At 35.3% G+C, this 27487-nt stretch overlaps 1 protein-coding gene across 3 annotated transcripts in view; it reads right to left on the minus strand.

Annotated features, from left to right (window-relative positions):
- Positions 1 to 22387, minus strand: part of LOC121385218 (cytoplasmic dynein 2 intermediate chain 1-like) — a 78482-nt gene extending 56095 nt beyond the window's left edge. The window contains exons 1-8 of one of the 3 annotated variants that reach the window (XM_041515798.1): positions 22261 to 22387; positions 10457 to 10510; positions 7970 to 8045; positions 7144 to 7247; positions 3689 to 3745; positions 3037 to 3099; positions 1782 to 1988; positions 420 to 485 (exon numbers count right to left, since the gene is read on the minus strand). In XM_041515798.1, coding sequence (XP_041371732.1) covers positions 420 to 485; positions 1782 to 1988; positions 3037 to 3099; positions 3689 to 3745; positions 7144 to 7247; positions 7970 to 8045; positions 10457 to 10510; positions 22261 to 22275 — 642 coding nt within the window. In that variant the 5' untranslated portion in view covers positions 22276 to 22387. The remainder of the gene's footprint in view (positions 1 to 419; positions 486 to 1781; positions 1989 to 3036; positions 3100 to 3688; positions 3746 to 7143; positions 7248 to 7969; positions 8046 to 10456; positions 10511 to 22260) is intronic. The other 2 variants (XM_041515800.1, XM_041515799.1) reach the window with 2 other exon arrangements.
- Between the last annotated feature and the right edge of the window lie 5100 nt (positions 22388 to 27487).

The raw sequence follows: 27487 nt of genomic DNA on the forward strand, positions 1-27487 counted from the left end.
ATGGACATAAATACTGGACAGCTGTGCACAAATGCCCGTAAGTAAACGCAACTTTTCCGATTTTTTGCCTAATTTTAATCACCATTAGCCGATTTAAAATAATAAAAATTACAAAAAAAGACACGAAAATAATACTTACCGATTCATATATGAACTTTATTTCATGTATTTATGAAACATTTAAGTGAATATATGTGAGTAAAAATTATAAACTTGTACCCACTCAACGTGGTTTTTGTTCAAAATTAATCCAGTAGTCTAAAGGCTAATGCTCATTAACATAATATGTAAATTTAAAATCCAACACTCACATTCTTTAAAATTTTACAAATTTTCTTTGCATAACAATTAAAAAAAAAAATCATTTAATGAAATGTTTTTTTTGTAAAGACACTGGCTACTGAACAAAACTGACTTACATTTTCTTTTTTGTGTTTTGATTCCTTGTCTTTTTCACGCCTATGCTTGTCACGTCTGTCATTTTCCTGACAACAAAAGGTATTAAATGACTCTTAAAGCAAATACTATGCAACTTTTACTTCATTTAAAATTACATCTCCAATCCCCACCCATCCCCAAAGGGCAACCCCCCCCCCCCCAAAAAAAAAAAAAAAAAAAAAAAAAAACAATACAACAAAACAAAACCCCCCACCCAAAACAATAAATTTAAATTAATGCTTTAAGAAAGCACTGCAAAAGGTTGATAAATAACACGGAATTGTAATAGCAGTTCATTATAATTCTCTCGGAATATGTGCAGCTAAATTAAAAATGTCTTAGTCAGCAAAATAAATCCAAGTGTTCATTAAATATGGCTAATAATTGAAATAGCGTATTAATTTAGTAATTTTACTAATAAAAATATTTACTATACATGAAGTCATCTTCAATTTGCAATACACTGCCACCCCCACAGAAAAAAAAAAAAAAAAAAAAAAAAAAAAATTAAAATTGTTTAACCCTTTTAAGGGGAGATATACTTTTAAGCCACACCTCCCGCGAGGGAAGTCATTTGACAAAAATCACTGAATAAAATCAATAAAATTCCAGTTTAATTAATAAAATAACAAAAAGAATAACTGTAAAATAGTGAAAATAGATATATTATTTAACTATGTAGATTTTAGAAACATTTATGAACTGTTTGCTTTGTAAATAAAAATAGCCAACAAATCACATGTAAATTTCATGTGGGCCACAATTTTGTTTACAGCAGAGTTACCAGCCTTTCTTATTAATAGAATTATATTTCCTGTTAAATTAATGACTGATAAAAACATACTTGCACGAAATGCATAGTCAAAAAACATGTTTGATTCACAGCTAGCACTGCTAAAATTACACAGATGTGTCACTTTTCCCCGTAAAGCAGTAAGCGATGTAAATCTTGTTCTCCGTGTTAAAGGGTTAAAAAATAATCATTTGAGTTTATAGTAGGTGTTTACAAGTCCTCACAACAATGCCAGAAGTGACCGCTGAACATCCACCAAAGTGGTTTAAACAGCAAAATGCTAATGAGACATAACAGGTTTGGCAGCAATCGGCCTGTCATCATTGAAGAGACAAGGACTGGAATGTGGAGGCGGACAGAAAATAAAAGTTGAAAGAAAATAAAGAGCTACCAGATTGGGAAGAAATGAGATGGAAATTAAAAAAAAAGAAAAAAAAAGGGAAAGGGACCAGAGACATTTAAAAAAAAGAGAAAGAAATGCATAAGACAATTTAAAAAAAAAAAAAAAATATATATATATAATAAAATAAATAAATATCAAGTAACTGACATCGTCTCTGTGACGTCGGTGGTCGTCGTCCCTGTGTCGTTTTCGGTAATCGTCTTCATCATCAGCCCGTCTCACTTCGTCCTCTCTCCGGTCCCGGTGTTTCCGATTATCACCGTTGTCTTTGTCCCGACGTCTGCGATCGTAATCGCCACCGTCATCGTTAATAATCAGCGGCTTCTCTTCCTTCTTTGGCCTTCGTTTGTCGTCCTACAAAGAGTTTAAAGAGGAAACAGAACCAAGTTTTTAAACACTACGACATATTTTTCACTCTTAAACCCATTTGTTTTTTATAATTTAAATTATATGTACTTACATTTTATTATCTAGAATATTAATTTTTGTACACCTGAAGTGATTCTGGTCATCCAGGTTTTTGTAATACTCCGAAATGCATTTATCATAATTCTAAAAATGCATGTTTGTCTGAGAAAAATAACTGTTATCGAAACAGGCTCTAGTTATTTTTAAGACCGTATTTCTCCATTTAAACATCATGGACTTCAGCTTCTCTGTTGTAACCTTACTCAGATGTGTTACATGTTTGGAGATTAATAAAACTTAATAGTGTCCATTTTCATGGGCTGATCAAGATTAGGGTACGTGTCTTCAATTAAAAACATTTTGAATACCACATATCACTTTGTGTTAAAGTCTGAACCTCATTATTAGCAACTACAATAATAATAGAATCTATCACCGTTGTGAGGTATAGATAAGGCAATTCCAACCCGAGAATTGGAATTGCCATATCTATACCTCACAACGGTGATTGATTCTTTTTCTTGCCCATTTAATTTCAGTAACAAAAGATTAAGTTTGAAAGCGATGGTTTGTTTATTGTAGAATGATTCGTAAACATGTTAACTACAAACTCATTTAATCATATGCGGGGGAAATATAGTCCAGCTCATGCTCATAAAAATGTAACAACTTACCAATAAATAAGTTGAAAATACTTTGTTCATATATTTTAAAACAATGATACGACGTGAAATGGCAAACAGAATCCTGAAAACCATGAGTTATGATGTCAATCGTTGTAAAGTATGAGTTATAACGTCACGCGTATGTAGAAATCGTCTAGCCCTTGGGTCAGACAGATTTATTTAGCCCTAGTGTCAGACAGATTTTCCTAGCACCATGCAAAAGCTGGACAAGCCTGTCTCCAGTGGGCAAGAAATTACTCTCCTACCTTTTTTCACATTTTTTCCCCAACAGAAATCATAAAACAAACCCATTACAAACTTCAACAAACCGTTTTTCCTTCTTTCCTCTCCCGTTTCTCTCGCCTTTCTCGTCTCTGCCTCTCTCTTTCTTCCTGAAAGGAAAAAGTCTTAATGCGTAATTATACCTTTTTTTAAATTTGTTACAGGGATGGCGGAAGAAAGTAGACATGGGTGGGGGGAATGGGGGAATGGGGGACTGACTGAGATTGAAGGTGCAAAATTTCTTAGGTGGTTCAGGGGTATGTTCCCCCATAAAATTTTAAAAACTAGATGTCCTGAAATTCAATTTCCTGCATTCTACATGTAAAATTCATCTCTGCTTCAAGATTTACTGCCAATAATATTTTTTTATTCAGAATTTTTGAGGGGGGGGGAAGGAGGAGGGGAGTGGGCTAGAGCCCCTCTGCTCCGCCGTGCCTAATAATAATCCTACAATATCATTCTGAGCACATGATAAATACTCTTTACAAAAAAATTAGATTTAATTTATTATTCCACTAACCTTAATTAATTAATCTTACTGAACATTACCATAACATGTACTATTAGTATTAGTAACTACTACTGTACAGTAACTACCATTGAATAGCGAATATCTGGGAAAATATTCTTTAAAAAATGTTTTTTAAAAATCAGTCCACCTCACTTGCACGGTGACAATAAAGTGTGTGCGTACTGTACCTCTGTGATGTGTACGTCGGGTTCAGGAGAAAAATTACGCCTTCTTCGTCCGTCGTTCTATAAAAATATCAAAACAGTGATGCTCCAAAACATACTGAAGTTATCTTTCTTATAGTTATAGTTTCTGTTCATTCATGGTGCCCAAAACCTTAGTGGTATAGGGGCATGTTAAAAGACTACTCTCTCTCTCTCTCTCTCTCTCTCTGTTCATTCTAAACTTAGTAGGATGATGTCATTTAATCATCGCCATGGTCTTCGTATCTGAAACTTCCAAAATCTCTGTAAAGCTGGGGTGTGTTTTCAATCCAGTGTTCGTGGATCCAATTTTACATCGGTGAGCATTACTCTTCCTTCAATAATACTTTCCTATTGCTTCCGTTCCACTTAGGAATGTTAATATAACATGTTCAGGGGACAATATTTCTAAATCTTAGGTAACCAGACGTCAATTTATACCGTATGTAGTTTGTTTTTACATTGGTGAATTATACTTCTTCTTTTTTTTTTTGCTGAATTGATTGATGTCTACATGCATACACGTGTAAGTCACAAATTGTATAAAATTACACAGCGTAGCAAAACAACACCACTTATTTCTTTATAAAAATACACTTTGTAGAAAACTCTGATCAGTTTCTCCTTTATGAATACTTAATTAGTGAAAATGCCATTTGTTTGACATAACGCTAAATTGAAAAGAAAAAACCCAACAGATTCTAACTTAGATCTGTTCATGACCTTTTTCACGTAATGATTGATGTCCAAATTGGCGATACCGGTAATGATGTCATTTTTGTTAGGTTTATTGATTGAAAACATTCAGTGTTTTTGCGACATCATGGAATCAGAATAAAGTAAATCGAGTAACAGCAGAAAGTTTGTAATTATTATATTCATATCCAGTTAGTTGCTATTTTACTACAGATGTGTTCAGGGTTCAAAATAGCGGCCTGTGAAATGCTAAAAGTCATCCATTTTGTTAGACCTAGCAGGTGAAATAAAAGGTGTGATGGACATACAAACAGAACGATGGACATGAACAGAAATATTGTGCCCTGAACACATGCTCTTTTTTCAGTGGTTAAATGTGCATTTCAAAAACAAATCCATGAAAAGGTCACTGTCCATTAGAAAAAAAAGAAGCTTAAATAATACTAACTGTAGTGATAATTCCCATCGATCATCAGCTGTAGGCAGGGAACATTTTGTTCAAAAAAAAAGAGTAAAGTTTGTTTTATTTAATGTCGCCACTAGAACACATTGATCCTGGCAGGGTTCAAAATTTTACCATGGCAATGACGGCAAATGCCATGAGTTCGAATTTTACCATGGCAACGACGACTTATAAATGTATGTTGCTCTCACACATTTTTCAATAACTTGCACAGACTATATTAAGTCTCTTTACTGTATGAAAACATTTTTTGTGACCTTTTCAAGAATTACATGTATGAACAACGTTAAACATAACAGTAACTCATAAACAACATGGCCGTCTTAAATATTTTGGTTTGCTGTAACTCAACAAATTGCTTTTGGTGAACACGTTTTAATTATATTATTATTGTAATTATGTTAACTTCAATTATATATATATATTTTTTTTTTTTTGTAAATTAAAAAAGTGATACAAATTATGGCCAATGAGAAATACATGATGGAAACTTTATTGGTCAGCAGGCTCAAAGCAAAAACTTTAAAAAACCACACAATTAAGATGGCCAAATCTAAATAATAAAACAAACAATAAACAATTACATGTACAATAAAAACATCAACAAAACAACAACTTTGTATTGTATGTACATGTGTACCTCAGACTAGGGGTTGAAAAATTATTTTAAATTAATAGTTCATTTGCCCATGGGCAAGTTAGATCTTGCACATCAAACATACTCCAGGCATCGGGCAATGGGATATTTTCTTAACCCCCGAGTCTACGAAGTATCTTCAATTTGGCATTAGATTGTGTTTTAGCAAACATTATAATCATATTTCTGGAACTGACAAGAGATTTTTACCTATCAAAATCTATATATGTAACCATGATTATTGCTGATAAATGCGGCTCACGAAAATATAAAAGCTTTCAAATTAACTTCATGTATTTCAATACTTGTTTTAGTCTTTCGTGCACCTACCTGTACACAGGTACAGCCATTACAATGTGCACCATACTTCAGCAATGCAATATTATGTTAAAAATTGAATTAAACTCATAATGAAACACAGATTTAAAAAAAAGAAATTGCCGACACAGATTCAGTTAGTCAAAATAACCAATTTTTGGTATTGTTAAATGATTTAATGTGAAATCACTTTTGTTCGTGGTGGTATAATTAGGAGAATGATTTTCCTATTTTTCTGATTTTGGTAAATTCAGTTTCTTGTTTTGGAAATTTTTTTTTTTTTTTTTTTTAAACTCATAATGAAACACAGATTTAAAAAAAGAAATTGCCGACACAGATTCAGTTAGTCAAAATAACCAATTTTTGGTATTGTTAAATGATTTAATGTGAAATCACTTTTGTTCGTGGTGGTATAATTAGGGGAATGATGTTCCTATTTTTCTGATTTTGGTAAATTCAGTTTCTTGTTTTGGAAAATTTAATTATTATTATTTTATTTATTTTTTTAAGTTTTCAATTAATGTCAAGTTTGTTTTATTTTGTTTAACGACACCACTAGAGCACATTGATTTATTAATCATCCGCTAATGGATGTCATATATTTGGTCAGTTTAACAGTCATAGAGCAAACCCACTATATTTTTCCATTAGTAACAAGGGATCTTTTACATGCACCATCCCACAGACAGGATAGCACATACCACAGCCTTTGATATACCAGTTGTGCATGGTGCACTGGCTGGAACGAGAAATAGCCCACCGGCGGGAACCGCCCCAATTAATGTCAAATGAAAATTATTTTAATTTGGTTATATTGTGTTTGATAAATTGAAACTATATATAGCATTTGGCTACCGATTTTCAGACCAAATTCGGCAAATTGTTAGCCAAGTTTTATTTTCCTGTTTAATTGACGAATTTGGCGAGTGGCAGAGCTAGCCCTGGGTATGTTACACTATAAACCAGGGATTTATCCAGGATGTTTTGTCATATGGTCTCATGTCCGATGGGATTGGGGAAATTAGCGCAAGTAAATCACACTTGGAATATTTGTTTCAGGCCACTGAATGATGCAATACACCACTGTTAATTCAATTTTCAGACATAATTAAATATATAAAGATATATATATATATATATATATATATTATATTGGGAATATTAAGTTCAGAAATTATCAATTTTCTGTGCCACGTATTTCTTTTGGGAAGGGGTTTATATGTTGGGACCCACAGAACGCCAGGATAAATCTCCGTGAACACAACGAAAACCGTGAGAAATGAACACTTACAATGTAACATACTGTACGTGACACGTGCTACTTACGGTGCTCTCTTTCTGGGGCGTTTTCTTTTCGTCATCGACAGGTGGGCGTCGCCGGGCGTCATGGCCGTTCAGTTCATCTTTACGTCTCCGGCGATCTCTTCCTTCTGAAAACAACAATATATACAAACCGTCAGACGCCAGCCAGTATAATATACTACATCTGAAGAGTGTTTTCACAAAAACACATTAACTCCATGAGATGTCAATTTATAGAGAATAACTTAGTTAACGACGTAGGATATCCGCTTTGTTCTGTGAAGGTAAGAATGGGAAATTCTGTGAGGCTATAATGGATACTGCATTTCACGTACTTTGACACATTTTAAACAGCAGTTCTTTTACTATATAATCTTTCAAAAAATGTATCCATCAATTTTCAAAATCTTATGGTATATAATATACGAGTAATTTTAGCCTCCGTACCCTCTGGCCTAAACTCTGCACTGAAATGACACCGACACAACTATAATACATGATTCATGGATTTAATCCACTTTTGGAATAACCAAATAACGATTTATTAATCATTGGCTATTGGATGTCAAACATTTGGTAATTCTGACATACAGAGGATTACAGCCAAATGTTTTCATTAGCAGCTAGAGACCGTTTGCGCCATCCCACAAACAGGATAGCACACACCACAGCCTTTGATATACCAATCATGGTACACTGCATGGCTGGTATGAGAAATAGCCATCATGAAGTTGATTATTAGAAAGCATATTGTGCCCATTTGCTGCCCCCCCCCCCCCCCCCCCATCAATTTCTATCTTGGGATTTTACGGAATGGGCTGCACGTCTGCCTAAGTGTAAAACATTTCACCATCGTCGTCATGGTGTCGGTGCTTCTCATCTGCATCGCGGCGATGTCTCTTCCTCTCCAAGTCATCCCGGTTTCCCTACAGACACAACACAAACATAGATCTGTATTAATTACTCAATGTTACCTTTACATCAGGCTTTTCTTACTCAATGTTACAGTGACATCACTTTCATCACTCAATGTCAACTTTACATCACTTTCATTACTCGATGTTACCTTAATTTACATCTATTTCATTACTCAATTTTATCTTTTATACATGGCCTTCATTACTCAATGTTACCTTTACATCAGACGTTTGCTACTCAATGTTACCTTGCATCAGTTTTGTTACTCAATGTTACCTTCACATAAGACTTCCATTACTCAATTTTACCTTTCCATCATTCAATGTTACCTAATTTATGTACATCAGACCTTTGCTACTCAATTTCACCTTTACATTACACTATTGCTACTCAATTTTACTTATATACATCAGACATTCATTACTCAATGTTACCTTTACATCAGACTTTTATTACTCTTATGTTACCTGTATGTACAACACTTTTGCTACTCAATTTTCATCAGACTTTTGTTATTCAATTTACTTATATATATATATATACATCACTTTCATTACTCAATGTTGCCTTTATGTACATCGGACTTTTGCTACTCAATTTTATATTTACATTAAACGTTCATTACTCAATGTTACCTTAAATTTACATCAGACTTTTGCTACTCAATTTTACCTTTACATCAGACTTTCATTACATGTTACCTTTAGATCACTTTTGCTACTCAAATTTTATCTAAACGTCACTTTCATTACTCAATGTTACCTTTACATCAGATTTTTGCTACTCAGTTTTACATACATACATCGGACTTTCATTACTCAATTTTACCTTTATGTACATCAGATGTTTGCTAATCAATTTTACATTTACATTAAACTTTTATTACTCAATGTTACCTTTACATCAGACTTTTGATACCCGATGTTACCATTACATTAGACTTTCATTACTCAATGTTACCTTAATTTACATCAGACTTTTGCAAGTCAATTTCACTATTAAGTCAGACATTTGTACTCAATTTTACCTTTGGATCATACTTTCATTTTGAAACAACCAGGATACATAAATCTGTTCTACTGAGATTACCCCCCCCCCCCCCACCAGTGCTGGGTTGGGGTGTGTGTTGAGGGGGTCAGACCTGGACACCCATCTAGCCCTACTCAAAATGAAAACAAAATCTTCCAATAATTTTGAAGTGCACACACTGCTAATATACATGTACAATTTTCATTCTAAGTAGTTGTATGTAGATACACACCCCACACCCCGTGCCAAAAAAGAAAAATTCCTGAGTGATTGATGACTTATCAACATATCAAGGGCTATGGTATGTACCTTCCCGCCAATAGGAAAGGGCACATAAAATATCCTTAACTGGGTTTTGTGGATGTACAGGTAGATACAAGTAACTGCAGTGTGCTTTTCTGCATTTCAACTCGAAACCAAGTCAGGGTGAAAATAACTGCAGTAATTACATGTAAGTGAAAGTACCTCATGTGAAGGCAGTTTCTTCAGCAAGCAAAACACAGTGAAACCTGTGTAAACCGGACCGGTCTCTAAACACCGGAATCCTGTCAAAACCAGCCAAGTTTCATGGTCCCGAATTTTGTAAAGTCTAACACACAACCGGTTTCTTAAACACCGGAACCTGTCTATATATCTGATAGATATTAGGTCTGTGGTGTGATCCAGTTTAGACAAGTTTCACTGTATATGCATTCTAAAAATTAAAACAATTACTTAGTTATAGATATGTGCATGTGCACAAAACAGTGATCCAAACAAAAATCAAGCCATGTGATTGCACATACACATGTACATGTTTTAACGGAGTACAAAACGGTAAAAACTAACACCTTTTACACAACTATTTATCTTTATGACTTCATGTATTTCAAATCTCAAACTGAAATTATTATTTTTTAAGCTAATTTTCAGGTTTGTGAAGAATTTTAGAACTCGGTAGGTAATTATTAAAAAGTGGCTTTGAATTCAACCAAAATTTATTTGTATTTGCCACTTTGTATAAAATCAAGCAGTTGATTAACTTGGCTATGGGCAGAGTAACTGGGGTCTGTTATTTACACTTATCACCCAACAGAACGGCACAGACTACGTCATGATGTAATTCTAGATATATTGAAACACTACTGTATTACATGTTGTAACATACATTTGTGTATGAACTGTATTACATGTTATAACATACAAACTGTATTACACGTTGTAACATACTAACTGTATCACACGATGTAACATACGAACTGTATTACATGTTGTCACATACAAACTGTATTACATGTTGCAACATACGAACTGTATTACATGTTGTCACATACAAACTGTATTACATGTTGCAACATACGAACTGTATTACATGTTGTCACATACAAACTGTATTACATGTGTGTTGTACCTTAAGGGCTCTAGATAATTCATCTGTCGTCCAGGTGTCATCTTTTGAACGTGGCTAAAAAGACACAAAATAAAGACCTGTATTAGGCCACGGTAACAATTTTTTTAAAGCCGCAATCTCAGGTTTATTTTAAAGAAGAGATAAACTCTTTTCTTCTTCTTGTTATCCGATCTCATTGTTTAAGGGGAGTTCTATAACACTGGCTCTCCATTACTTCCCCTAGACTAGATGTAGGTCAAGGAGAGTAATTTTAGCTTCCCTTAGCATGTGATTTTTTTTTTTAAAAGAAGAGTACTACAAAAGGATTAAATATCAATGCTCAAGATTAGATATGAATTTAGTATCTTAAATGGCTCTTCATAATTTTAAATGTTAAAAAAAACAACAATTAACCACTCCACGAAAAAAAAATGCACAGTGATCGAGGTATAGATACATGTGTGATATGTCATTTTTATTCAAAGTATATATATCACCTTCAAATGCAGTTTTAGTGAAATTCACACACACACACACACACACATATATATAATAGAGGATGTCACTTCAGAATTCTAATGTACATGGTTATGTGTACAAAGAAAGAAAGAAAGAAATGTTTGATTTAACGACGCACTCAACACATTTTATTTTCGGTTATATGGCGTCAGACATATGGTTAAGGACCACACAGATTTTGAGAGGAAACCCGCTGTCGCCACTACATGGGCTACTCTTCCGATTAGCAGCCAGGGATCTTTTATTTGTGCTTCCCACAGGCAGGATAGCACAAACCATGGCCTTTGTTGAACCAGTTATGGATCACTGGTCGGTGTAAGTGGTTTACACCTACCCATTGAGCCTTGCGGAGCACTTACTCAGGGTTTGGAGTCGGTATCTGGATTAAACATCCCATGCCTTGACTGGGGTCCAAACCCAGTACCTACCAGCCTGTAGACCGATGGCCTGCCACGACGCCACTGAGGCCGGTCTATGTGTACAAATGCAGACTAGTTAAAAAATACATTTCTTAAAATATTTGTGCAAATTATATTGCCAAATTTGTATTTTGTAGTTAGGCTTTCTGTCAGAAAATAACTTGAGGTTTTTTTTTTAAGTAATAAAAACAAAACAGATCATAAGTGTCCCTACTAAGTGATTATGAGTTTGAAATCTTTTGAAATCTTTTGAAATTGAACACTGCATTTCAAAAGCAGACTAATTAAATATATTTCTTAAAATATTTTTGCAAATTATTGCTGAATTTGTACCTGTATTTTGCAGTTAGCAGGCTTTTTGTCAAAAAATTAATTTAGTTAAGTACAGTAATAAAAAACCCCCAGATCATACATGTAAGTGCACCTACTAGGTGGTTATGGGTTTGAAATATCTGCAAATTGAACATGGCTGACATTTCATCTAGTCTGACAAATTATAAACAGCAGTTCTCTTATAAGTACTATATAATCTTTCTAAAAATTGTCTCCATTAATTTCCAAGATTTTAGGGTTCCCAGGTAATTTTACTCTTCGTACCGTGTGGCAGAAACCCTGGTTAGTAATAGTTATTTAAAAGGTGGTGTAGAGATTGTAGCTTTAAATTGAAGAATATGATAACCAATACAGATTCTGATAATCTTTTGCTGTCTACTTGATTTTTTAGATAATATTTTGCTGTATGCGGGTGGTTGGTAACCTGCCTGATAGGCACTTTAAACAGGCAATGACACACGTTATCAATGGTCCATTTTAACTGGATCACAAGAAGTGTACATGTACACACAATGTACATAACACATGCAAATATGGCAACACGCAGGGCATTAAATTACCAGAATTAGGTAACATACATACTGCTCAGATTGTTTGGTTTGTTTAACACCAAGAGCACATTGATTTATTAATAATCGGCTATTGGATGTCAAACATTTGGTAATTTTGAGGTATCGTCTCAGAAAGGAAACCCGCTACATTTGTCCATTATTAGCAAATAATCTTTTACATGCACCATTCCCCAGTCAGGTTTGCACATACCATGGCCTTTGATATACCAGTTGTAGTGCACTTGCTGGAATGAGAAATAGCCCAATGGGCCCACCAACGGGGATCGATCCCAGACTGACCATGCATCAAGCGGGCACTTTACCATTGGGCTACGTCCTGCTCCTTAATCAACAGGAAGGAAGGAAGGAAGGAAACGTTTTATTTAACGACGCACTCAACACATTTTATTTACGGTTATATGACATTGGAGCTTAATCGCTAGAGTCACAATTAGTTAACATGTGAATTAAGAAAGTTATGTGTACCAGCATACCCGGACACAAACTGAACTTGTTTGAAAACAAACCTTTAAAGTGACAGTCCCTAGTTTCAACCCGTGAAAATTAACACTAACTTTAGTTAAAGGGACAGACCCTAGTTTCAACCCGTGAAAATTAACACTAAGTTTAGTTAAAGTGACAGTCCCTAGTTTCAACCCGTGAAAATTAACACCAAGTTTAGTTAAAGGGACAGACCCTAGTTTCAACCCGTGAAAATTAACACTACGTTTAGTTAAAGGGACAGTCCCTAGTTTCAACCCGTGAAAATTAACACCAAGTTTAGTTAAAGTGACAGTCCCTAGTTTCAACCCGTGAAAATTAACACTAAGTTTAGTTAAAGGGACAGACCCTAGTTTCAACCCGTGAAAATTAACACTAAGTTTAGTTAAAGGGACAGACCCTAGTTTCAACCCGTGAAAATTAACACTAAGTTTAGTTAAAGGGACAGACCCTAGTTTCAACCTGTGAAAATTAACACTAAGTTTAGTTAAAGGGACAGACCCTAGTTTCAATCCGTCAAAATTAACACTTACTTTAGTTAAAGGGACAGACCCTAGTTTCAACCCGTGAATATTAACACTAAGTTTAGTTAAAGGGACAGACCCTAGTTTCAACCCGTGAAAATTAACACTAAGTTTAGTTAAAGGGACAGACCCTAGTTTCAACCCGTGAAAAGTAACACTAAGTTTAGTTAAAGGGACAGACCCTAGTTTCAACCCGTGAATATTAACCCTAAGTTTAGTTAAAGGGACAGACCCTAGTTTCAACCCGTGAATATTAACACTAAGTTTAGTTAAAGGGACAGACCCTAGTTCCAACCCGTGGAAATTAACACTAAGTTTAGTTAAAGGGACAGACCCTAGTTCCAACCCGTGAAAATTAACACTAAGTTTAGTTAAAGGGACAGACCCTAGTTTCAACCCGTGAAAATGAACACTAAGTTTAGTTATTCTACAAACCTGTAACACATTTGGATAAATATACAATTGAGTGAAACATGAGTCTGTGACTTTGAAATGGTAAAAATAGAGCAAAACTCGACTCAAACTCGACTCCATAACTATTACTTCTCAGATGCACGTGCGTTTTTAAAAATATGAGAAATGCATTTTATGATATTAAAAACACCAGGATGACCAAACAACACTTCGAAAGTACGGAAATTGATAATCTAAACCACAAAATAAGTAAAGTATGATTTCAGTTATCAAAAACGGCTTTAATAGTAACAAACTATTTCTTAGTGTTTAAAAACTAAGGAATGTCCCTTTAATATGCAATGCAGTGAAATGAACACGCTGCTGACCAAGTGCATGCAATTAGCATTAAAATGAAAACACAACCAGGTCACATTTTATTTAGGATTCACTATGCAGGGAACATTTTGCTCGGTATCGCATCACGCTTTACAACACACATTTCACTGATCGCTAAACAATTTTATAACGTAACACAGTAGTTTGTGGATCAATTTTCAAATCACTAGAAATATTGCTGATCGAGATTTTGAAAACAACATGTTCCTTGCTATGTACATTTCACAGATCACTAAACAATTTTATAATGTAACACAGTAGTTTGTTAATCAATTTTCAATTCACTAGAAATATTGCTGATCAAGATTTTGAAAAACAACATGTTCCCTGCTATGTACATGTACATTTCAGAGATTGATACACAATTCTAAAATGTTAAATATTAATTACTAATCAATTTAAATATAATAAACTCGTAAATCGAAATTTTGAAACAAATTGTTTCCCGACTGTGACAAAGCAAATGACATCTTAGTACATGTGTGGCGAAATAAAATGAATATTTATAATACTAATCTACATCATAATGCATGTGAATAGTTAATTTCTAAAACATGTTACAGTGGCATAGGAAGGTGCCAAAAAGTGTGTGTGTGGGGGGGGGGGTGGGGTGGGGGTGGGGGGGTGGTGGCCACACTTTTATATTTACACACTTTTACACTATTTTAAAGCAAATATAAAGCAAAATATCTGAAAAATGGGAGCCCCCCCTCCCCCCCAACCCCGCTTCCTAAGCCAGTGTGTTATATCTCAATTTCTGGAATATGGAATTAGCAGTATATTAACATGAATTCAAAAAATAAAAAAAGGGGGCAGTGGCAACAGTTTTGCTGTTTGGTCCTAGATGATGTCAGCAAAGTCGATATAAACAAAATGGTTGCAATCTGGTATTTGGAATCTGTCATTTCAAGGCAATAAATTTTGGGCCCCCCCCCGCAAAACAAACAAAAATTATAAAATAAGTAAGCACAAAAAAAGAAGTTTGTTTAACAACACCACTAGAGCACATTGATTTATTAATCATCGACTATTGGATGTCAAACATTCGATAATTTTGTCCCTATAACCTTAAAGAGGAAACCTGTTACATTTTTCCATTAGTAGCAAGGAATCTTTTATATATGCACCATCACACAGACAAGATATACCAGTCATGGTGCACCAGTTGGCTGGAATTAGAAATAGCCCAATGGGTTCACCGATGGGGATCGATTCCAGATGGACTGTGTTTTATCACTGGGCTGTGTCCCACCCATAATTCAGTTCAAAATCACTGATGTGATGAAATGTTAAGTGTAATTATAGATTACATTAACTCGAAAGTCATTTCTAAATATCTACAACTCTTTACCAGCTGTGTTAGTAGGTGTCATGACAATCTGATTAAAATTAGCTCTACTGGGTCTACCAGTAGATCTAACAGCATTGTGTGGACTCCCATGTCCAGGTGACATTTCATCTATAAATAATAATTTAAATATCGACCAATTACACTTCGCCTTTTATAGCGTTATTCGGGAGCATACAAATTAAAAAAATATCGGGCGAGACTACATTTATGCAATAGGCGAACTTGTTGGTCCATTTCAACATTGCAAAAACAGTGGGAAAAGTGCAGTAATAAACTCTGGATTGTATATTAGTATAAACAGATTTTATGGCTATACCATCACAGGGTGTTTTTTTCGTCTTGAAACAAATTTTACATAAAATGTTATATTGCAATTAGTTTCCGGCATACTTCGTAATTCACCCGAATCATTTCATATACCCTCAGAATAATCCCGAATGTTTTCAAATTCTTGTAGCTAATTTTAATTAGATTGGTGTCATGATATACCTACATGTAGCTCACGATAAGATGTGTATCACAGGGTTGAAAATTAGCAGTTGCCTGGTCGACCATGGCGACCTTTATTGGATATGAGCGACTAAGAATTTTACAAAGGTAGTCCGTTAGGCGACTATCGATATTAGGGTCTGACGAGTATGGTACCAGTTGAAAAACAAAGACACTAAAACCGAATCGAATATGACAAAACACATCATGTCTGTGTTGGCACAAACTACTGCAGCAGAAGACATAGAACATGCTCTATATTTTAACAGTGCCAGATTCAGCTCCTGTGGTTTTGGACCTGGTCTTCTAAAAATAGAGCTCAAGATGCATGTACTAGTATTTTTTAAAAAGTTCGGCTTATTAGAATGGACTGGATACGCCATAATTATCTAGTAGAGCTACTATTTGACAATTGTTATTCAATGTTATGGTAAAAAGGAATCATATTTAATTACCTTACATTATTCTAGGGCAAAATCAAAATCTATCTTGGAGTTTTAACTCACACTAACGTGAGCACATGCTCATATATATACAAATAACAATGACCTTTTCCATTATTACAGCACAGGGCTTATTTCAAAGGTCAGTTAACTGATTGTTGTTGTTGATATGGTTTTAAATTTAAGCGATTTGCCTTAAATAAGAACATCAAGACTTACACAATGACATAACTGTCCAAATATTACTGTAATAAACAATAAGTATATATACCATTATGCTATGTAATATAATAACTAAGTACATTGTATATTTTGGTAAAATGTGGGGTTTTTTTTTTTACAGATTTATTTTTCTTTTGATATTTATTTTATTAGTAGCCTACTAATGTAGCATTTACAATATCCAAAATAAACGCACACATGTGCGTGCTTTGTCCACTCCCGAGGAAATCTGATACTGGAGATCGTACCCCTTCTTGCATCGCCACAGAGGACTGCCACCCTGACACTTGCTTTATATACTAAAGCATGTGCAGTTCTACCTTTATTCTCTTTGTATTGCATTATTTGTTTTTACTTCAGAGACAATGCAAGTCAAGCTGTATACCTCGGCTGTTCTAGCATTTTGTTTTAACCGCTGTAATGAGATTTAATCATCATAATTTAATGGTAATTTGTAAAGAATTATTTTGGTTTATACTGGATTTCTTTCTCTTTTTAAAAAAAATGTTATTTGAGTTGGTATGGCTTTAAAATTTGATAACATGTTTTTATATAATTTTTAACTGTATTTATTGTGAAGTTACATGCCAATTCATCGGTTTCCTTTTGAAGGAAACATACTAGGCCTATATATGGTGAGCACATGATTATTATTCAACAAAGAATATTCTAGTTTTGATTTTGGCTGTGCATTTTAATTACAATGTGATAATTCGTGGGCTAGTTGAATTTGAGAAGGGCCAGTAAGATAGGTCTTCAACTGGCCCTACTGGTGACCGTGGTTTTCATGTTAATTTTCAACCCTGGTATCATGATACATAGCCCACGATACGATACATATTGCGATACTCGATTCTCAATGCTTTCCCCATTAAAACAAAAAGTTGAAGCTTAAGTGGAGTAATTTGAAAATAAGAAATAAACCTGATAAAAGTAAAACACTGATTAAACACAGTTTTAATGTAGAATTTGTGAAATATCACATCAGACATATTAACATAAGCAGGAACATATTCTGTGTCCACTGTATTTTCTTTTTGTTTTTTTGAAGGAAATAACTTGTCAATAAGCTATTACCAGTACAAATTGGTGTTTGTAAATGAATACGGAATTAATACAGGAATCGATACATGGTCAAAATGTGGACCGGTACACAAGCAAGAGTATCATACATGTGTGGTATCATCAGAAGCAGCATCATGATGCATCACTGTATTATGACACCCCTAGCCGTTAATAACATTAACGCACTAAGTGATTATCAAGATGATGAATCTTGAAGCAGAAAAAAAATGTTGCGTCCAAATTAGGGAAAGAGTTCTGTATTTTCCCCCAATTTAGGGTATTGAATTAGCCATATCAACAGGGCATTGAATTAAACACTACAAACGACGTAGTGTTAGGCCTGGATTCGAACTCCAGACAAATGGGACTGGAGTAGAGTACTCCAACCACTTGACCATGCAGTGGATCAACAAGTGAAACTGCATTTTAATACTTATAAATCTCATATGGTGTATCTTGATGGAATGAACTGTCTTCTGTTCTATATTTCCTCCAAAAGCACCATCAAAAGCACCTTTGTGGAGAAGATTTTAAACAGAATAGTCAAAATGACTAATTTTTCAAAGGCAAAACATAGCGATACATGGCACCATACCCAAATGTTTTAGTAGATTTTATTTTTTTTTAAGTTAACCTTTTGACAAAATTAATTACTCATGTCTGAGAAGTTGTCATTACTATATGATTTTCTTAAACCTAACCCTAAACTTAACCAATTTTCTTTCTGTGGGAGGCCCCCCATTCTCCAATTCGTGTTGCACGTCACATCCGCTGACCTTCACCATTGCATGCCTAGCAACGGGTGAAGTGGGTGAAAACAAATGGCATATTTACACCGAATCGCATATCAGTGTTAGACATTTTTGTCCATTGAGAAGCACGGTACTTCTATTTTCGATTCTGCCAGTACTCTCGTTATACTATAACTATACCTGAACATGATATGTTGTGAAATAAAAATATTGTTTTGTTAATTTTACTTAAAGTTGCCATATAAACATACGTATATTGCTAAGTTATGCATAAACATGCATGCATGTTATTGCATACCGGTACTTCTGATGTTTTGTTGGAGAGTCGATAGTCTGCTGCCAATTAAAACATCAAAAGTGTTGCTATAAGCCCCCCCCCCCCCCCACCCCGCCAAAAAAAAGAAGATAATAAAATAATAACAGGTATTCACGGGCTTAGGAAGGTGCCAAAATGTGTGGGGAGGCACACACACACACACACACACACACACACACACACACAAACACAATTATAAATATATATAAACTATCGCTACTGCTACAAATTGGGGAATACATGCCCCCCAACCCAGGCCACTTCCTACGCTAGTGGTATTTATCCAGACGTTCTGTGGGTTTGAACATAGGCCCCTTCTCAAAAGAAAGTGGCACTGAAAATTATCAATTTCTATGTCAAAAAATGCATAATATATATATTTATTTAATTATGTCTGTTCCAATAAAGTAATTTAACAGTAGTGTACTGCATTATTGAGTGACTTGACAAAAAAAAAAACCAAAAAAAAAACCAGTAGGCCCCTATGATATACTAGCAATTTTCTGAATCCCATCAGAAATGGGACATTGGCAAAAAATCCTGAATAAATCTCTGAATAAATATAAAACCCGTATCTGGTCAAACCGAAGTTGCAAAATTGATGCAGCAACACATTATTTTATTTTATTTTTTATATTTTTTGGAAAGCATAGATTGAACAGACATGGTGGGTATATACTTTTTTTTTTTTTTTTCCTTTGCTTCGGTTCCTCCTGTTGTGCTGTCAGCATGTGCTTTGCATTAATGTCTATTATAAACTACCCAAGTATTTATAGATTAATGACTATTCTTCGTGACCTAATATCGAGTGTGATTATCTTACAAACACTCCTGAGGAGTACATATTGCAGGGAAACCACGACAAATCGCGTCACTTGAAGCATACAACCAGTTAAAGTGGAGGGAAGGGGTGGGGTGGGGGGCAAAAATGTATATAAAAATATAACTTTTGCATCTTCATCCTCCCCCCTCCCCCCCAACCACCACCACACTCACACTCACACGAGAAGTAATGCCATTACAAAAGTTAAAGGATGCACCACTAGATATAGTATTGCCTTTGCAAACTTTCGATGTGGTGTTGCTCCTATTCGGTTAGAGACCGGCCCATGGCCCAGCGGATACACGATTCTGTCCTATGGCTATATGTGATAACCAATCTGTTGAGAAGCAAAATTCATGTTTTTATAAATTGTCAGTTTTTATGAGAATCTTCGTTTTAAATTGTTCCAACATGCTCAGTTATACTGTAAATTGTTTTTTGTTGTTACCTAATTTTAAAAAGTTATGTATTTTAATGTCAGTGCCCAACCTTGCATTTGTAACAGCCAAAACCTGATTTTGTATTTTACAATGTTATAGACATAATAGTGTTATTATTTTAGTATTTTAATTGTACATGCTTGTATTATTTAACTATACTGTCTCTCATAATTCCACAATGGCGTATGTACTTTTATGTTTGTTTTATTTGGTAAATGCGTGATTCACATACGGTGAGACGTTAATAAATTACCTGTTAATAAATTATCTGTCCGTCTATATCTTGACAACACACTGCACCTGTATGGCTGGGTAAATTAATACCAATGACTTTAAAGCCGCACACCCTAGTTCCATCCAGCGAAAATAAATTATAATTTGGTTAATCTACAAACCTGTAACACACTTAGATCACGTTTTTATCAAATGGAGTGAAAAAGCAGGTTTTATATCGATAAATACCATGGGAATCCCCATGTCCCAATTGCTTGAAATAATTTTGAAAGTTAGTGTTCTGATGTCACCGGTAGAAGCACAACAATGCCTACGTCACGACAAATTTCACAGACTTAGGGTGAGTTCGTTTCACCTCTCCTGGACATGTTCCAACTGTTCTGTCCTGGTTATATCCCCTCTCCAGATATCGTAAGACTTAGCAAAATTATTGGTTTTAAGGGTTTGTAACGTTTTGTATTGAGACACTTACTTGTCTGAACTTTATTGTTACTGAAAATGTTCACGAACTGTGAAGAAAAATCTCACAAATGAACAACAACAAATCGGATGTTGATTGTGCAAACCGTGCACGAGAAAACAAACCGAACAAAAATGATAACGGTCACGTGATATACCAACGTCTGTGACATTAAAAATAGATTGGACCTCGCTTGCTTAAAGTTTTTTTCTCGACAACACGTTTTGTGAAAAAAATGCAAAAAATGCACTTCGTGGTTTTACAAACATCAGGATTACCAAAAAGCACTTCAGGTGAATGGAAATGTGTATTCTAAATAATAAAATGTAAGTAAAGTGCAATTTTATTTGTGAAAAATGGGGTTTAATAGCGAAAAACAACGCCGTAATGGTTAACAAATAAACGTAACTAGGATGTGTCCCTTTAAGTAAAAACTAAATAAATCTATTACAACGCTAGTTATATATATATATATATATATATATATATATACTATATTACAATGAGCATGAAATTTAAGAACCATATTTTAACCTGTTCTGTATTAACATGTTGACAATTATAAACCTATGGCTTTTATCTTGTTCAGAAAATTTTCTATATTTTGCAAATGTTTAGGTTAATGGAAATAAAACTATTGGGAGACGTTCCAAGCGTACGTTTGTATTTACCTATCAATAAACTGATAAGAATTTTACATAATCACCTAAATGTATTTTTTTTAAAGCAGAAAAGAAAGAAAACACGCTAATTCAATGCCACATTTTATTTACAAATATGCACAAAATATGTAATCACATTTTATTTACAATAAATGTACAAAATATATAAATATGAGGTGTGACATGTTAATGCATTACAGTCCTACATCCCTAGACATGAACTGTTGACTACAGAGGTAGGTAAATTTGGATCGTGGTGCCCATGCTTTTCCGCCTGTCGTTTTGCAAGCATTTGCCCACAGACGTTTTTTAACCTCGTCTACGGGAAATATGAAAACTTCTAACTTGTTGTCTATCATCATAATATGATTTGTACTGCCAAAGGCTGCTCAGGTTTTCAGCATTTTCGATTTGTGCGGACAGAAGTCCCGTAATGAATGATATTCCTCTAATGTTCCCATTAACTCCCATGCAAATAACGGTTTGTTTTCACCCAGTCCCGTAGTCGTCACGGTAACTGCGGCCTGCCACCAAGCGGTTTGTCGGGATGCGCGCACAACCCGAATCGGAGAATACCCTCTATTGACTGGGGTTCCATTCAATTCCATAGAACCATACCCAAAACTCTTTCTGGCAGAAACACTGACTGGATTATGAAATATAAACATTATGTTGGTTTTATAGAACAAATTGTTTTAAAAGGTATTGTATGTATATAAGTTATAACTATCGCTAACCCTAACCTTAAACTAATTCTAACAAATATTTCTATTTTGTTATGGGGGAAAATAAGGAAGTCTTGCCTAGTTGTAAACAGTATGTTTTGGACTTTAATCATGTCAACAAATGTCAAATCGTCAAATGCGAACTTCAATTTGAATCAATAAGAAAGAAAAAAATCATGTAAACAATAAATTAATAGTGCATACTTTTCCTGAAGGCATTGTACATTCAACTACTTTGTATAGTGATATTTTCTATTATCGTTTTGTTTGTGACATTGTTTAAAGTTTAAATTTACTCATCACCAACGACGCCATTTCAAGCTTGTCCAGGTATTTCCGCAAGTGAATTCAAAGTCGTAACATTGAACAAGTTTTTAAAGTTTGATCTATAAACAATATTTATCGCTTAAATATTAAAGTAGTAATTCAATCTAATTTGAAATGAAATACTCTGACAATAACAAAAATGGTAAAGATATTTCATTTATATAGTCGTAATTGTAACGTTAGTGAGAATGAAGAGTCGGACATTATCGGCAAAGTCCGGATATTACCGGAACATCACGAATATATAATAAATTATGAACACTGGTTCAAGATTAAAAAAAACAAAACGTTTAGAGTATTCAAACTTCGACTTATAGTTAAGACCTCCGTGAGTAAATTAAAAATAGCATTATCATTATGCATCTTAATTCCTGCGCTCAACAGGGTTAGTAATCAATACAGTGTGTGTGTGGGGGATGGGGGGGGGGGAGTATTTTGCTTTATAATAGTGTAAGTGTGTAAATATAAAAGGGTGCCCCCCACCCCCCCCCCCCCCCCCCCCCCCCCCCCCCCACACACACACTTTTTTTGACACCTTCCTACGCCACTGCAGTACAGGGCCAACAAACAAAACAAAACAAAATAAACTATAACAAAACAAAACAAAACAAACAAAACAAACAAACAAAACAAACTATAACAAAACAAACAAACAAAACAAACAAACAAGAAAACACGCCAAGAATCAACAAACAAAAAATAAACAAAACACAAAACAAACCAAAAAAATACAAACAAACAAAACATAAAAATAAATGAATGAATGAATGAATGTTTAACGACAGGCCCATTGGGCAATTTCTCGTTTCAGCTGGTGATCAACAACTGGTATCACAAAGGCCGTGGTACGTACTATCATGTCTGTGGGATGGTTCATATATAATATCCCTTGCTGCTAATCGAAAAAGAGTAGCCCATCAAGTGGTGAAAACGGGTTTTCTCTCTCAATATCTGTGTGGTCCTTAACCATATGTCCAACACAATATAACCGTAAATAAAATGTGTTGAGTGCGTCGTTTAATAAAACATTTCCTCCCTTCGTTTAACGACACCCCAGCACAAAAATATACATCGGTGTCAAACAAAGGTAAACTTATATATTGTGAACTTGATTACGGTATGTATATAAGCATATGTATAGATTATACATATGTATAATTATGTATAATCACAATGTAAAGAGCTGCGAGGAAAGTAAAATGCAATACAAAAATAAAGTTGAGTATATTTTAAAATTTTGTATACAAATAAAAATGTTTTTAAAACTTTAAAATTAATTCTGAATGGAATTAAGAATGATTTAATATATTTCTGTTGACAAAAATCTGTCATAAACAAAACAAAAAGAAAACGAGGCACATAATGATGAATATATTAAGGCGAAGGGCGGCGGGTCCCTCTTGCGCCTCACCCCCACCCCCTCCCCCTCTCTCTGTCATATACATTCTGGGTCGTGTGTCATCTTCTGACAAATACTTGACCTCTCAGTTACCTTTGAACTTCGCCGACAAAACCGACTGAACTGAACTTCATTTACACCCCGTCCTGGACCCTGTCACACGAGGTACCTTCGTTCTGTTTTTAATAATACTATAAATGACAAGCTGACATTATGTTTAAAGGGACATTCTTGAATTTGCAGCATTGTAAGATGCTTCCGTCTAATAAAATATTTCTACGATTAAACTTACATATTAAATACATTTTCTTGTTTAGAATATCAGTGTCTGTATATTCAATGTGTTTCTGGTCGTCTTAATATTTCTAAGAAGCCCAAACTGGCTTTTGTCTTCAAATAATTTCCTACGTACGAAAAAAATATATTTTAGGAAATAAAATGACATTTAACCTAGTACAAATATTAGAACAATCAGAAACACATTTAATATACAGCCACTAATATTTTATGCAGAAAAATATATTTGATATGTAATTACAATCGTTAAAAAGTCTCTGTTATTTCCTACATCTTAAAAATTGCAGCAAACTCAGGAATGTCGCTTTAACTCATTAGTAATTTATATAGCACACAGAGCTTCAAGATATAACAAGCGCGTCTTGTACAAAACGAAGTTTATATAAGCATGGAATTTATTGTTATATTTCATTATTATTATTATTATTATTATCATTAGTTAATGGTTAAGTCCAGCGAGCCAGCCATTTGTCGTTTACGTTTGTTTAAACCGACTGATGATGATCACTCAGAGAACCAGTCAAAAGTTCATCTGTCAGTTTCCTCCGACTCTGTCGTCTGAGCTGTCCACGCCATCGTCTGCCTGTCTCAACTTCCTCCACGGGTGCGGTCTCTGTGTACTTCCCTGCACGCACCTGGCATGCTCGTCCTCTGCCGCTAATAAAGCTGGTGTGACCTATGCAGTAACTAACGGCCGCCAGTAGTAGGGGAGCATAGTAGGTGGTTACTAGTGCCGCTTAACAATGCCAAAAGTAACTACTGAACACTCTCCGAAAAGACTAAGCCCACAGTTAAAAGCTGATGAGGCAGTAGAAGAGGTTTGTTTTGTTTAACGACACCACTAGAGCACATTGATTATCAATGATCGGCTGTTAAACATTTGGTAATTCAGACATGTAGTCTTAACGAAACCGCGCTACATTTCTCCATTAGTAGCAAGGGATCTTTTATATGCACCGTCCCACAGACAGGATAGCACGGCCTTTGATATACCAGTCGTGGTGCACTGGCTGGAACGAAAAATAACCCAATGGGTCTACTGACGGGAACGATCCCAAACCGACCGTGCATCAAGAGAACGCTTTACCACTAGGCTACGTCCCGTCCTTCGATTGGGGAATGACAGGTGTGCGGCACGGATAGCCATATGAGACAAGCATCTGTCGCGGTTGGAGAGACAAGGACTGGGATGTGGTGGTGGGCAACGAAAGAAGTTTAAAGATAGGAGGAGTTGCCAGATCGGAAAGAAATGAAATGGAATTCAAAGGAGTAAAAGGAAAAGGGACAGTTGGATAACAAAAACAACAACAAACAAAACAAGACAAAAAAAACAAAAAAAAACAAGACAAAACAAAACAAACAAAACAAGACAAGACAAAACAAGACAAAACAAAACAAAAACAAACAAAACAAAACAACAAGACAAAAAAAAAAAAAAAAAAAAAGACGAAAAAGTTGAAGAAAAAAGTTCATCAAAAGTGTATATAATCCTCGGAAACGTCATTGCTTGAAAGTTACAATTTCTTGCTTATAGATATAGTTAACGAAACCTCTCCCTGCTCAAGCACATTTTCGTTTTTCTTAAAATAGTTTCCGGGGGAGCATGACTAGACCCCAGATACACACACGCACGCACAAGACACACGCACAGATACATACACACACGCACGCACAAGACAGACATATACACACAGACACACACGCATACATACACGCAGACACACACACAGACACACACACGCACACATTATCCCATCTTGCTAAAATTCGTGAAGACGCACATGGTCAAAATATATTGTGAACAATACAACAATATCGAGAAGGCTCCTTGACTGACAGTTTTAGGAAGTACTTACTCTCCTTTGATAACTACCTTACAAAAATCAACATCTGTTGACCACGAAATGTTTCAGTTAGCCACCTGTATACCAGAGCACCGCCTCATTTTGCTGGTGGCAGTATAGCCCCCCCCCCCCCCCCCCCCGCCCGCTCAACCAAATGGGGGGGGGGGAGGGGGCATGACTGGAACATTTGAACTGTGTATGATAACATTCAATCCCACATTAGAACTGTGTGTGAAAACATTCAATCCCACATTTGAACTGTGTGTGAAAACATTCAATCCCACATTAGAACTGTGTGTGAAAACATCTAATCACACATTAGAACTGTGTGTGAAAACATTCAGTCACACATTAGAACTGTGTGTGAAAACATTCAATCCCACATTAGAACTGTGTGTGAAAACATTCAATCCCACATTAGAACTGTGTGTGAAAACATTCAATCCCACATTAGAACTGTGTGTGAAAACATTCAATCCCACATTTGAACTGTGTGTGAAAACATTCAATCACACATTTGAACTGCGTGTGAAAACATTCAATCACACATTAGAACTGCGTGTGAAAACATTCAATCACACATTAGAACTGTGTGTGAAAACATTCAATCCCACATTAGAACATATTATAAGAGCGGGCCGCAGTCCAGTAGTAAAGCTCTCGTCTGCTACGCGGTCGGTCTAGGATCGATCCTGGTCGGTGGGCCCTTTGGGATATTTTTCGTTCTGGTATAGCAAAGGCCGTGGCATGTGTTTTCCACTCTGTGGGATGGAGCATACAAAGGTTTCGATGCTACTAAATGAAAAATGTAGCGGGATTCCTGTCTAAGATTATATGTCAAAATCACCAAATGTTTGACATCCTTGCAATAGCCGACGATTAATAAATCAATGTGCTCTTTAACTTTCAATCCTATATTTCATTTTAAATTTGTATGAAATATAGACATTAGGCCTACTACGTTAGTAATGAATTACATTTAGTCTACAATTTCAGGTGTTCCCTCATTTCTATTCCATCAGTATAATTTACACTAGGAATGGTTCATTACATGGGACGGGACGTAGCCCAGTGGTAAAGCGCACGCCTAATGCGCGGTCGGTCCAAGAACGATCCCTGTCGGTGGGCCCATTGGGCCATTTCTCGTTCCAGTCAATGCACCACGACCGGTATATCAAAAGTCGTGGTATGTGCTATCCTGGCTGTGGGATGGTGCATATTAAAAGGGCACGAATTCGACCCGTAACCCCTTTCAATGGTTAGGGTAGTTTTAGGTATAGGGTTAGGGTTACTCTTTAGAACCTTTGATATAGAGGGGTACAGGTCGAACTCTTTCCCCCACCGTCACTCCAGATATCGTTCCTACTAGTTCGAAGGGACATAGAAAGTGTGGTTCTTTCCACGTCCGGATCTTGTTATATACCCTATATGTAGCCTGTATTCAAAACTTGTGGCACCATGTTTCAACCGTTATTCAGCCGAAATAGTGCAACAAATGGACACACAAACCTAACATGTATATAACCTACCGTACTCACAAAATCCCGATTGAAGTACTTGCATC

This window comes from Gigantopelta aegis, chromosome 11 (assembly GCF_016097555.1).
Source record: "Gigantopelta aegis isolate Gae_Host chromosome 11, Gae_host_genome, whole genome shotgun sequence".
NCBI classification, from domain to species: Eukaryota; Metazoa; Mollusca; class Gastropoda; order Neomphalida; family Peltospiridae; genus Gigantopelta; species Gigantopelta aegis.